This window comes from Onthophagus taurus, chromosome 6 (assembly GCF_036711975.1).
Source record: "Onthophagus taurus isolate NC chromosome 6, IU_Otau_3.0, whole genome shotgun sequence".
Taxonomy (NCBI): domain Eukaryota; kingdom Metazoa; phylum Arthropoda; class Insecta; order Coleoptera; family Scarabaeidae; genus Onthophagus; species Onthophagus taurus.
In genome coordinates this window covers 12,511,480-12,525,613 of record NC_091971.1, presented here as the reverse complement: position 1 = coordinate 12,525,613, position 14,134 = coordinate 12,511,480, and the positions used below count along the sequence as shown (strand labels likewise).

At 34.3% G+C, this 14,134-nt stretch overlaps 1 protein-coding gene across 2 annotated transcripts in view; it reads right to left on the bottom strand.

The window, feature by feature from the left end:
• The window catches only part of LOC111414133 (retinal guanylyl cyclase 2), a 42,040-nt gene that overhangs the window by 10,211 nt on the left and 17,695 nt on the right, over positions 1–14,134 (bottom strand). For both annotated transcript variants that reach the window (XM_023045321.2, XM_071196324.1), the window contains exons 7-10: positions 12,708–12,911; positions 12,035–12,295; positions 11,673–11,832; positions 2,564–3,026 (exon numbers count right to left, since the gene is read on the bottom strand). In XM_023045321.2, coding sequence (XP_022901089.2) covers positions 2,564–3,026; positions 11,673–11,832; positions 12,035–12,295; positions 12,708–12,911 — 1,088 coding nt within the window. The remainder of the gene's footprint in view (positions 1–2,563; positions 3,027–11,672; positions 11,833–12,034; positions 12,296–12,707; positions 12,912–14,134) is intronic.

Sequence of the window (14,134 nt, the reverse complement as noted above, 5' to 3'; positions counted from 1 at the left end):
TGAATCACCCTGTATATAATATGGATTGAGCTAACTGAATATATCTACTAACAAAAATGTTGCTCAAGGTGAATAGACGCAGATGGAAAGCGATAATGTGAAAGTGTAACAAAGATAGATATATTATATGTCAGTACGCTTCTATATCTATCTCACTTCTATCAGTACACCCATTATATGGCAGTACGCTTCTATGTCTATCTCGGTTCGATCACCTCGCGCAAGCTATCTCTCTCGTTGGCTCAATCCATATTATATATAATCAAAGGTTTGCAGGGTATCTCAGTTATTATGAAAGATAGAAAGTTGCGGCTTTCGCGAACCTGAGCTACTTTTTTGTGAAACTTACAATGGCGCAAACCAAATTTTCATAGCCCTCTTCGTTTTTGATATACAGGGTGTGTTTCAAAATTTACGATTTTCAGACACCTCCTGTATCTCGGCTATCCGGAAATGTAAAAACGGGTTCTAATAGATTTTTTCACGTAGAATCCAATGCTGCACGTAGAATTTTTCTAGTCATCACGGTTTTTGAGTTATAAAGAGTTAAGTATTTTAGAAGTTGAGTATTTAGTATTTGAGTTGTGTTTATAACTCAAAAACCGTGATGACTAGAAAAATTCTACGTGCACCATTGGATTCCACGTGAAAAAATCTATTAAAACCCGTTTTTACTTTTTTACTAAGTTTCCGGATAGCCGAGATACAGGAGGTGTTTGAAAATCGTAAATTTCAAACACTCCCTCTGTATATCAAAAACGAAAAGGGCTATGAAAATTTGGTTTGCGCCATTGTAAGTTTCACAAAAAAGTTGCTCAGGTTCGCGAAAGCCGCAACTTTCTATCTTTCATAATAACTGAGATACCCATCGAAATTTGGACACCCTGTACTTCACGAGAAGTCGTATGAGGATTATCAGCAACTAAATCGATGAAGATGAGAATCATCGCTTGTGGAACGACCAGATCTTGGCAAGTCACGCACATGCCCATGATCTCTGCATTTAGCAAGAATTTTTCTCATCGCAGATCGTGATATTGCTGGGTGATCGTCATGTACTTCATTAAAAAGTAAAATGTTCAACAGTAAAATGATCAAAATTACCAAACAACTATTTATTTGTTTGTAAAAATATCATTCAACATAACCATAGCTACGAACAAAGCAAAGCCACTTGGATTATTTCGATAAGTTCATGCCATCGCGATAGTTTGAAAGCATTTTCAATTATTTTCAGCGCCTACTACAAATTTTTCCAAATCAAACATTTATTAATAAAAAAATTATGCAAAATTTTTCTTATGCAACCTAATTTAAAATTTGCTCTAAGATACTCAAAAAGTGTGTTCTTTCAGATTATCGAATAAAAAATTGGGGTTGCCATTTAAAAAAATTGCCCCCTTTGACTCCGAAAATATACTAAAAAAAATTTAGACATAGCAAAAGACGACAAATTTATTATAGTCTTTGAGGCCTGCAAGGATTCTTTAAAAAAGAAACTAGTTTTGAAGATATTTCAGGTGTTCCAGACTTTTTATTCACCCTGTATACAACAATCTAGTGATGAATGGTAATTAAAACTAGAACTAACACTAGACCTGCGTCTGAAGACGCACGGCTAAACCCGAAACTTTCTAGTTCTAGGGTTAGTTCTAGTTTTACACTGGGACCAACACAAGACCTAGAACTAGAATCATTCGGGTTTAGCCGTCTTGAAAGACGTGCGGCTAAATCCGAATGTTTCTAGTTCAAGGTCTAGTATTAGTTCTAGTTTTACGTCAATAAAACTATACAACATAGTGATATCTAGTGCTAACTAGCACTGTCACTAGAACTAACACTAGACCTAGAACTAGAAACATTCAGCTTTAGCCGTACGTCTCTTAAGACGGCTAAACCCGAATGATTCTAGTTCTAGGTCTAGTGTTAGTTTGAATTTTAGTTCAATAAAAACATACAACTAGACACTAGTACTAACACTAGACTTTGAACTAATTTAATAAGAAGAAAAGATAAATATATTTTATTAAATAATGTATATTAAAAGTATTATTAATACGTTATTAGTAAAGTTTCTTAATGGTACAAAGTGGTAGGAACTTTCTAAGATTGAGTTAAAGCATGAACGGCAGGAAAGACGTTAACATTTCGAGGAAACTTTACTTCCGGGTGGATTCAATGATTAATTGGCTAAAATGGCAACTGGGGCAAAGAGCTGCAAAGGAATCTTTCTGCGTCTAAAGTTGGTAAAGATGCAACAGAATTAATTAAGAAATTACTTTTTCATCTTTGAAAATATTTATTTATTTTCTGTAAAATCATAATGTTAGTATTAATTAGTTTTTAGTAATAATTTTCATTTAAATCAACATGAATTTTCTGACTCGGTTAATATTTTCAAGGGGCATGGTAATATTATCTCAGTTTTCCCAGCTTCTACTATGCAAATATAGACACTTGGGACTGAGTAAATTTAATCTGAATAAAGATCGATCAAACATAAAAATAAACTTAACCATTAAAATTTTAAAACCTAAAAAAATAGGAAATGAAAATAACAAACCTTGGTAACATCCTGTTTAATAACTGTTCGGTTTTCTTCTTTTCCACATCTAATTGTTCCGTTCTTTCCCTAATTAACTCCTCCAAATTATTCGAATATTTCTCCAACATTTGAAACATCGTGTCAACTATGTTCACTTTTCGGCCATGATTTAACTTTTTAAACTGATCATGTACTGTATTAAAATCAGGTCGCATGTCTGCTTGTTCAGCCCAACATTGCCTCATGATATTAATTGCTTCCGGTGGGGCCGCTCCTTTACTCACCGACGGTCTTATTAACGGTGGCGGTTTTTTCACTTTTTCTATTATCTCTTCAGGCCCGAGCGATAACATACAAAAGGGTTCCCCACGAACCACCACCTCTTGAAGGATTATTCCAAAAGAGTAAACGTCCCCAGGTTGCGTTCCCTTTTTTCTTAAACTGCTATGACGAAGTAATTCCGGCGCAGTCCAAAGAAGTTCTAAAAGAAAAAGGCGCCAACTAAAAATAAAAAATAAAGAGGGAAGAAATGTTTCCACAAATAAAATTAATTAACAATTCTTACATACAATAATAAGTCATAAAGGCGAAATTGAAACAAAAAAATAAAGTAAGTCATGTAATGTTAGAGGTAAACTCAGTTTGAATTAGGGATGACGCTTGTTGGAACAGTAAACATTTGTCTCTCGCTTTGTTTGTTCGGTCGCTAATCCCGGAGGAGACGGCTTCATAAATTGTTAGGGGGAAGATGTCTCTCCGAGGAAACGAAGACAAGACGTGTCCACTGTCTCCAAATTACGATTTTTCCTTTCAAAGTTCATCAAAGTTCTTTAAGTCTTAATTAAAAATTGAATCTTAATCAGAAACAGTAACAAAAATAAAAGAAAAGTATCAAAACAGCACTTTTTATATTAAAGGTGACAATCAAGGTCCGTTGTTATGAACGTATCCTGTGACGTCATTGGAAGAATTTAAATTTCTATGTTTTTAATTAAACGGTGTATTTCACTTAAGAAGTAATATACAAAAATATTAAAAAAAAAGATATAAAATAAAATATTAAAATATAAAGCGAAATATTAACGATTAAAATTTTATTATTTTTAGGTTATCAAACTTGACTCGGTTACCATGGTGATTAAGATCCAAATATTGCAGGTGCTTGTCAAAATTGAATTTAAGTTTTTTTTGAGGAAAAAGTCTTATTTAATTGGTTTAAAAGGCTGTATTTAACTCAAAATTAGTTTATCTAGGGTATTATAAACAAGGTAAGTGGATTAAATCAAAAAAAAGATATTTTTAATTAGGTTAGAGTTGATAAAAAAATCAGAATAAAATTTTATTATTTTAAGGTTATCCAACTTGACTCGGTTACCATGGTGATTAAGATCCAAATATTGCAGTTGCTTGTCAAAATTGACGTTGAATTTAAGTGTTTTTTAATGAAAAACAAATAATTAATTGGATTTAAAGGTTGTATTTAATTCAAAATGGGTAAATGGATGAAATTATAGCAAGGTAAGTGGATTAAATCAAAAAAAAAAATTTTTAGATCTATTAAAATGTACAAGAATTTAGGGTTAAATAACAACTAACACTAAACCTAGAACTAGAAAGTTTTAGGTTTAGCCGGGCGTCTTAGACAAGAACTTAGAAAAGTCTGAAGACGCACGGCTAAACCCGAATATTTCTAGTTCAGGTCTAGTGTTAGTTCTAGTTTTACACTATCACTAGAAATATCACAAGATCTAGAACTAGAATCATTCGGGTTTAGCCGTCTTGAGAGACGTGGGACTAAATTCGAAATCATAAAATCTCCTTTAAAATGAGTCCAAACACGACATATTTCACTTTAATATTAATAGAAATATAATCACTTCCGGTTTGAAACGTCAATTTTGACATATTCGTCATCTTCATTAAAAAACCTTTAAAATGAGTCCAAAGATAAAAAACATTAAACCCGAAGTTAGCAATTTAATTATTAAATATTAATACCAACCTTAATCTTTAATTTTTTTTTATTGTATTTTTGCTTTTGTGATAACTTTTAAGACATTTTATAAAAAGTAAGAATTTGTCAAAATGACATTGACATTTCAAATCGGAGGTTTTTATATCGAGTAATATTGGAATTAAACGTATCATGTTTGGACTCATTTTAAAGGATTTTTCACGACGATTACAAATATGTCAAAATTGAGATTGACATTTTAAATCTGAAGTTAATTATCAATATTATCATATAATAGAGAAATGGACAACTTCATGGTGTTCTTTTATGATGTATTCTTTATTAAAAAACCTTTAAAATGAGTCCAAACATGACGCACTTATCTCAAAAAACAAAAAAGTTAGAATAAAAAACATTAAACCCGAAGTTAGCAACAATGAAGATAGCAATTTAATTATTAAATATTAATACCAACCTTAATTTTTAATTTTTTTTTGTTGTATTTTTGTTTTTGTGATAAATTTTAAGACATTTTATAAAAAATAAGAATTTGTCGCAATGACATTAACATTTCAAACCGGAAGTTATTTTTATCTAACGAATTAAACGTATCATGTTTGGACTCATTTTAAAGGATTTTTCACGACGATTACAAATATGTCAAAATTGACATTTCTAACCGGAAGTTGACCATAACTTCATTAATATTGAAAATAAATACATATGTCGTGTTTGTACTCATTTGAAAGGATTTACAAATATGTCAAAATTGAGGTTGACATTTTAAATATGAAGTTAGTTATCATATAATAGAGACATGAGTCCAAACATGATGTTGCTAGATATCACTATGTTGTATATTTTTAATGCACTAAAACTAGAACTAACACTAGACGTAGAACTAGAAAGTTTTTTCTAGTTTTAGGTCTTGTGTTAGTTCTAGTTTTAATTGTTGCTAAGCGTTAAATTGTTGTCTATTTTTGCTGAAATAGAAGTAACATTAAACCTAGATCTAGAATTGTTTCTAGTTCTAAAGGTGTCTCAATAAGATTGCCCGATTTAAATTTGGTGCCATTTTTTTTCTGTGCAAGTGGCAGCCCTGAAATTTGACAGCTGTCATCTACGATTGCTCCGATTATTAATAATGAGGAACAAGAGAGTGTCGTCGAAAATCCGGGAACATCAATTCGGCATCGTTCACAACAACTTCAAATTTCGAGAAGCACCACGCAGCAAATTCTCACGAAGAACCTCAATCTTCATCCCTACAAGGTTCAGCTGACCCAGGAGCTCAAACCAACAGACCACTCACAGCGCCGCCAATTTGTTCAATGGTTGATGGAGCAAAATGAAGTGAATGCCGATTTTTCAACTGGCCACCGAGATCGTGCGATTTGACACCGTGCGACTTCTTCCTCTGGGGTTTTGTGAAATCTCACGTCTATGCCAATGCGCCACGGACTATTTCCGAGCTCAAGGACGAGATAAAACGCGTCATCGGTGAGTTAGAACCGCAACTCTGCAGAAACATCATCGAAAATTTCATGAAAAGAGCAAAGATCTGTGTGCAAAGCCGCGGGAGTCATTTACTGGATATTTTATTTCATGCTTAATCGGAACATGTGTGCTTTATGCAGTAAAAATATCACCACTCGCTCAAAAACTATACGTTTTATTGCTAAATTAAATCGGGCATTCTTATTGAGACACCCTATATATCTGGTGTTCGGAATTCGAGGTACTTTGAGGTACTAGACGATCTCGGATATCTAGATTCATGTTATTAGTTAAATTTTCTTAATTTCAATTTTGTGTTTTTGAGCAGGATTTTCTTCTTTTTTAGAATTGTTTCTAGTTCTAAAGGTGTCTCAATAAGATTGCCCGATTTAAATTTGGTGCCATTTTTTTTCTGTGCAAGTGGCAGCCCTGAAATTTGACAGCTGTCATCTACGATTGCTCCGATTATTAATAATGAGGAACAAGAGAGTGTCGTCGAAAATCCGGGAACATCAATTCGGCATCGTTCACAACAACTTCAAATTTCGAGAAGCACCACGCAGCAAATTCTCACGAAGAACCTCAATCTTCATCCCTACAAGGTTCAGCTGACCCAGGAGCTCAAACCAACAGACCACTCACAGCGCCGCCAATTTGTTCAATGGTTGATGGAGCAAAATGAAGTGAATGCCGATTTTTCAACTGGCCACCGAGATCGTGCGATTTGACACCGTGCGACTTCTTCCTCTGGGGTTTTGTGAAATCTCACGTCTATGCCAATGCGCCACGGACTATTTCCGAGCTCAAGGACGAGATAAAACGCGTCATCGGTGAGTTAGAACCGCAACTCTGCAGAAACATCATCGAAAATTTCATGAAAAGAGCAAAGATCTGTGTGCAAAGCCGCGGGAGTCATTTACTGGATATTTTATTTCATGCTTAATCGGAACATGTGTGCTTTATGCAGTAAAAATATCACCACTCGCTCAAAAACTATACGTTTTATTGCTAAATTAAATCGGGCATTCTTATTGAGACACCCTATATATCTGGTGTTCGGAATTCGAGGTACTTTGAGGTACTAGACGATCTCGGATATCTAGATTCATGTTATTAGTTAAATTTTCTTAATTTCAATTTTGTGTTTTTGAGCAGGATTTTCTTCTTTTTTAGAATTGTTTCTAGTTCTAAAGGTGTCTCAATAAGATTGCCCGATTTAAATTTGGTGCCATTTTTTTTCTGTGCAAGTGGCAGCCCTGAAATTTGACAGCTGTCATCTACGATTGCTCCGATTATTAATAATGAGGAACAAGAGAGTGTCGTCGAAAATCCGGGAACATCAATTCGGCATCGTTCACAACAACTTCAAATTTCGAGAAGCACCACGCAGCAAATTCTCACGAAGAACCTCAATCTTCATCCCTACAAGGTTCAGCTGACCCAGGAGCTCAAACCAACAGACCACTCACAGCGCCGCCAATTTGTTCAATGGTTGATGGAGCAAAATGAAGTGAATGCCGATTTTTCAACTGGCCACCGAGATCGTGCGATTTGACACCGTGCGACTTCTTCCTCTGGGGTTTTGTGAAATCTCACGTCTATGCCAATGCGCCACGGACTATTTCCGAGCTCAAGGACGAGATAAAACGCGTCATCGGTGAGTTAGAACCGCAACTCTGCAGAAACATCATCGAAAATTTCATGAAAAGAGCAAAGATCTGTGTGCAAAGCCGCGGGAGTCATTTACTGGATATTTTATTTCATGCTTAATCGGAACATGTGTGCTTTATGCAGTAAAAATATCACCACTCGCTCAAAAACTATACGTTTTATTGCTAAATTAAATCGGGCATTCTTATTGAGACACCCTATATATCTGGTGTTCGGAATTCGAGGTACTTTGAGGTACTAGACGATCTCGGATATCTAGATTCATGTTATTAGTTAAATTTTCTTAATTTCAATTTTGTGTTTTTGAGCAGGATTTTCTTCTTTTTTAGAATTGTTTCTAGTTCTAAAGGTGTCTCAATAAGATTGCCCGATTTAAATTTGGTGCCATTTTTTTTCTGTGCAAGTGGCAGCCCTGAAATTTGACAGCTGTCATCTACGATTGCTCCGATTATTAATAATGAGGAACAAGAGAGTGTCGTCGAAAATCCGGGAACATCAATTCGGCATCGTTCACAACAACTTCAAATTTCGAGAAGCACCACGCAGCAAATTCTCACGAAGAACCTCAATCTTCATCCCTACAAGGTTCAGCTGACCCAGGAGCTCAAACCAACAGACCACTCACAGCGCCGCCAATTTGTTCAATGGTTGATGGAGCAAAATGAAGTGAATGCCGATTTTTCAACTGGCCACCGAGATCGTGCGATTTGACACCGTGCGACTTCTTCCTCTGGGGTTTTGTGAAATCTCACGTCTATGCCAATGCGCCACGGACTATTTCCGAGCTCAAGGACGAGATAAAACGCGTCATCGGTGAGTTAGAACCGCAACTCTGCAGAAACATCATCGAAAATTTCATGAAAAGAGCAAAGATCTGTGTGCAAAGCCGCGGGAGTCATTTACTGGATATTTTATTTCATGCTTAATCGGAACATGTGTGCTTTATGCAGTAAAAATATCACCACTCGCTCAAAAACTATACGTTTTATTGCTAAATTAAATCGGGCATTCTTATTGAGACACCCTATATATCTGGTGTTCGGAATTCGAGGTACTTTGAGGTACTAGACGATCTCGGATATCTAGATTCATGTTATTAGTTAAATTTTCTTAATTTCAATTTTGTGTTTTTGAGCAGGATTTTCTTCTTTTTTAGAATTGTTTCTAGTTCTAAAGGTGTCTCAATAAGATTGCCCGATTTAAATTTGGTGCCATTTTTTTTCTGTGCAAGTGGCAGCCCTGAAATTTGACAGCTGTCATCTACGATTGCTCCGATTATTAATAATGAGGAACAAGAGAGTGTCGTCGAAAATCCTAAAATATTTAGTGCAGGTACAATTTCATTCTAAGTAATAATTAATTTTATACCTATCAGCTGTTTAATTTCCTTCGATAAAGAATGGCCCAATTAACTGAGTACTGTTTTCACGCATCCAGTGGGGATATACATGTTGTCAATGTAAAGTCTCAAGCATTAATCAGAACCTGGATCACAACCTAATTTGATCCCCTAATATTTTTAAAATCAACCTGACTCAAGCTTTACTCAACATTATATCTGATATGTATATTCTGCCAGATTTGCTACATATACTGTTAGGCATGGACTTAGAATAATCTCTTAGAACATAGAATCATCACCAGAAATAAGTGTTTTAGAATTATGGAAAATATCATTGTTGTGACCAAGACGTTTGAAGAATAGTTAATGCTGTTAAAGAAAATTTCAAGAAGTTTGCAGATCATTTTTGATTGCAGAAATTGCAAATTTGGGTTTAGGTGATGAAAAGTGTTCATCAAAACAAAGATGAATTACGATATCGGGGTTATGATGAATGCGCAAGATTCATCTGGTCATCAATGGGTAGTAGCATATGAGCAGGTGGTAAGGATACAAGTTGTATCTTCGAAGTTATATATAGAGATGATATATAATAAATGATTGAGTGTGACGCCTATTTCTTGGCAATAAGCGTATATTGGTGTAATCTAACATTATTGTCAATATATGCAATAACTGTTGAATAACTACTAATTCTTTCTGTTGCCATGTAAGTTTTCGAGTTCGACAAAGCACAAAATATTACTTACGTAGCCAATAAGTTTTGGTGCTATCTTCACAACGTGTTCTATATTTTATATTGTTTTGTGATTTGCATGACAGTGGTTAGGAAATCGATTTCTGTGCAAACGTGGCAGCACGAGTGCTATCATAGCGAGCGATAAAACTTTTATATCAATGTTTTCTACTTTAATATAACCTGCCATTTTAAATTTAGAAACTTTATGTAGGTTTCAATAGGTGATAAAATTGTGCCAGTCAAATACTACTAAATAATAGCTCGGATGCCGTAGAAATCCTTCTCTACCTCATACATAAACCCAATAAAGAATAAATGCATTAATGCTAATAGATAAGTACTGAAGAAGATAAAGATTAGTAAGATGTTCATCCATCAACATTTATTACAGCTTTATCTTAAAGGTACGCAAACTTAAGACATTCATAGAGGATTATAAAATTTTGGCAGAAAATAGAAAAAAGTCGCATTGGATAAGTTTTAGGCTGAGATTTAGTAATAAGAGCTCTAACATTATAAACGCACGTTCTGAATGAGTTTTTGTTACATATTTAAGTTTTAAACAAACATTCTGGAGAGTCTAAAAATGACATACTGAAGCTTTAACCAAGCAAATGTCTAAAACTGCATCACAAAAAGTAAGAAGATAAAGTATGGGATAATCGTTCAGTTTTAGCAATGTAGTTTTTGAGAGAGCCCTCTTTGCAGCATGTGCTTTGTTTGTTTTTTGCATTATAATAGTATTAAAATTGATTTCTGAAACTTAAAGTGGTTCCAAATAGCAAAATCAGCGCTCCCCATATTAATATATCGACCACCAATCTCCACCCTGAAGTGAGGGGAATGAAGGTAACTAAAATTCCGCCTTCCGAAAAGGATCAACGTCAAAATTTAGCATGGGATAAAGTATTGAGAGATAATCTCATACCCAATTAAGTGTCAAATGCAAAATAGATATTTTAAAATATCAAAACTTTGCTTTTAGGATTTTTATAGACTTATTTTTATAAAAAAATATGTTAAGGGCGAGACAGTTACTTCTAGTACCGATAAAGACAGTTAGTTCCCGATAAAGAATATAAACTATTGCAATCAAACCAAATTAGCTAAACAACCTAACTCGTGCCGAAATCTCGTGATCGAAATTTATAAGTTTATTAATATAATTGCATGCATTTAATTATTTAGTCTATTGCAATTTTAAGTCTGCCTTTTTACCCCGCGTATTAGTGATTTCAAGATATTGGCTGGGTTCAAGAATGGTAGAATCTAAGAAGACTGTTACATTTAGCTCGACGACCCGTTCGCGACGTCACGCAACTACTATTTCACACTATGAATTAGCAAATGCTAGAACTAACACTAGACCTCGAACTAGAACCATTTTTCTTGTTCTAGGTCTGGTGTTAGTTCTAGTGCTAGTATTTGTTCTTATACACTGGTCTGAAGAAGTCATGATTTTGCACATCACTTAGTGCATGGGTAAAACGTATTTATTAAAAAGTGTGATAAATTTGTTTAGGTAATGTCTAATGTTTGGATCAGACAACAATGTTTAAAACAGTGATCAATTAATGTTGATAACTTTATATGTTTAGTTTTTCTACATGGATAAAGTGTGACTCCGTAAATATCCTGGTCAAAATGATGCGATTACGCGATAAGTAAACAAATTTGAGCGCGAAAATATTTTTCTAAAGTACATATTAAATGAAGTGTTAAAAAAATCGTAACTTCGTGATTTAAAAAAAAATCCGTAAAAAGTAACCTAAAAAAAGTGTTAGTTTTACAACTTCCCTTTTAAAAAACTTCCTCCCCGGCTTAGTTGAAAAACTCGTCGCCCAGCAATCTCTGACTTTAACTCCCACACGATTTTCCCCACCATACAAACCGCCCCCCTTCTCACACTAAATAATTCACTCACCCTTAGCGTTTTTCTGCGGCGGTGTAATCCCCTGAGATTCGTAAAACGCCGGCATTCCATAATCGGTTACTTTTAGGACCCACCTGGCATCTATTACACAATTTCTCGACGTCAAATATCCGTGAATTCTTATCGGCGTCGAATGAAGATATTTCATTCCCTTAAAAAAATTTAATTAAAAAATACTTTTATATAGAAATATACACTGTGTTAATTAATTATCGTACCCGACGGGGTATGCAACCAAATACGCAAATCGCGTATTACAATACCAATACTGTTATATTGGTTGCATACTTGCAATGATGACGTCGGGTACGATAATTAATTAACACACAGTATTTTAAAAGGATTTTTCTTACCCTAACTAAATCAGTTAACAAACTTAAACGAAACGACCAATCTAATTTGATATCATCCTGTTGGAGAACATCCTGTAACGATCCTCGGGCGCAATATTCAGAGACAAGGGCAGCTCGAGGAGGTTCCGCAAGGCATCCGATGAGTGGGTTTAGGTTTTCATGGCGTAATCCATGAAGTACGACTAACAACTCGACCGTTTTACCTTTCAATTCAACACTGTTTGTGTTAAAACCGACGGGTTTCATTTGAACTAAATCACCCTTAAAAAGATAAAAAAGAATCGTTTTTTTGTTGACGAAGGAAAAAGAAATATTAGAAATCGATTTGTAAATGGGGGTGTTTATTTTGTTTGGGAAAAAACTTTTTGAATAACGATCTTGTTTTTATAGTGGTGATGTCAAATAATACTCGAAATTCGATTCACTTAAAAAAATTCTTTTTATGTTTCGCATTAAATTCGTTTAAATCACCCTTAACCTTATTACGGACGGGAACGCCGTTCCAATTTAAAAAGAAGAACCCTTTTCGATGTTATAAATCGACCCTCTTTTAACGTGAACGAACAAATCCCGAAAAAAACGAGTATATAATTATGAAACGAAAATCAAATTGGTTTGTATCGTTTCGGACATGGAATCCGATTAAATACAGACCAAACCGCGTCCTACTTACGTTGTATCTGACCCTGGGATCGACAATTAATTGTTTTGCAAGACTCGGACTTGATCCTCCCCTTAGTGGTGTCCTGGCATTTCCACCGGCTCCTCCGCCAGCACCAGATCCTTGTAATAAGTCCGGCTTATCAACTTCAGGGCCACCGAATTCCTGTAGTTGTTGTAACCAACAACATAACATTGCTTCGATACCTTCATCAACCTAATTAAATAAAATTTCAACAACAAAACATAATATGAGATGAGAGATTAAAAAAAATACGAGCTTAACGCATCGTGCTGAAAAAATAACAAAAAACGGGACGTAGAACGTGCTTTTCGAAACGACAATCAGTTAATTGACAAGCTGGTGAACGAGCACGTATCGAAAAAACGTAAATTCTGGAACGTTTCGTGTGTTTAAGCAAATTTTGTGTTTTTGAGCAGGATTTTCCAACCTAAAGTCGGAAAATATTATCTCTGAAAACGTCGGCTGTCATAAGTATTGTCTTATTGAATGTTAGGAAACTATTTTAATGTCTTTCTATGCTACAATTACAATTAATGTTAATGTATTGTACATTAATGGATTCAGAAAAAGAATTTCTATCCAATAGAGTAAAGAAAAACATAACGAGCAATTTAAATATCAAAAATTAATAATCGCCTCAAATTGAAGATAGCCTTGGAAAAAAATTTATTTGTAGCATAAATCATAATATTTATCACACCATTTTATTTGATACGTCGCTCATGAAAATCGGAATGTAAATGACAAAGTTACAGCTCGGGGCGTTTTTTGTCTAACACCCTGTATAATTGGTCTTATTTATATGCCTGTGGCAGTGCATAAAATACTTTTGCGTGGCTACTTAACAATAAAATCATTAAGTTGGTATGCTTTCAGAAGATGCGTAAGAAACTCGGAATAAAGATCTTAGAAGGTATAGAGAAAACTTTTCCAGAAAAATGTCAAGAATACGCAATAATAGAAACATTTTAAACAGACTATTAATATCTTCAGACACAAATATAACATCATTTCATAGCAAGAAATAATACAGATTTTTCTGAAGAACTTATTAGCCTTATTATATATGGCTATCATTACATTATTAAGCATTTGTCACTCTATTATTGCAAATAAAATAGTAACAGTATTTTTTAACTGCTATTTTTTCGAATACAGCTACATAAAAAATACTGAGAAGTTACGTAGAATCCATAAACGCAAAAAAAAAAATGGGGGCTCCTATTTTAAAATGTCAACATATGGTATCTCAATTTTGGGACACCTGTATCTACATTTCAATGTTATTTCAAAAAATGCGCGTTAAAAAATATAACATAGATATCCAAGAATTTTTTCTGGAAAAATATCCCTCATATTTTTATCGAATTGATTTCATACTTTATGTACACAGTGTATACAGGGTGTCTCACGTA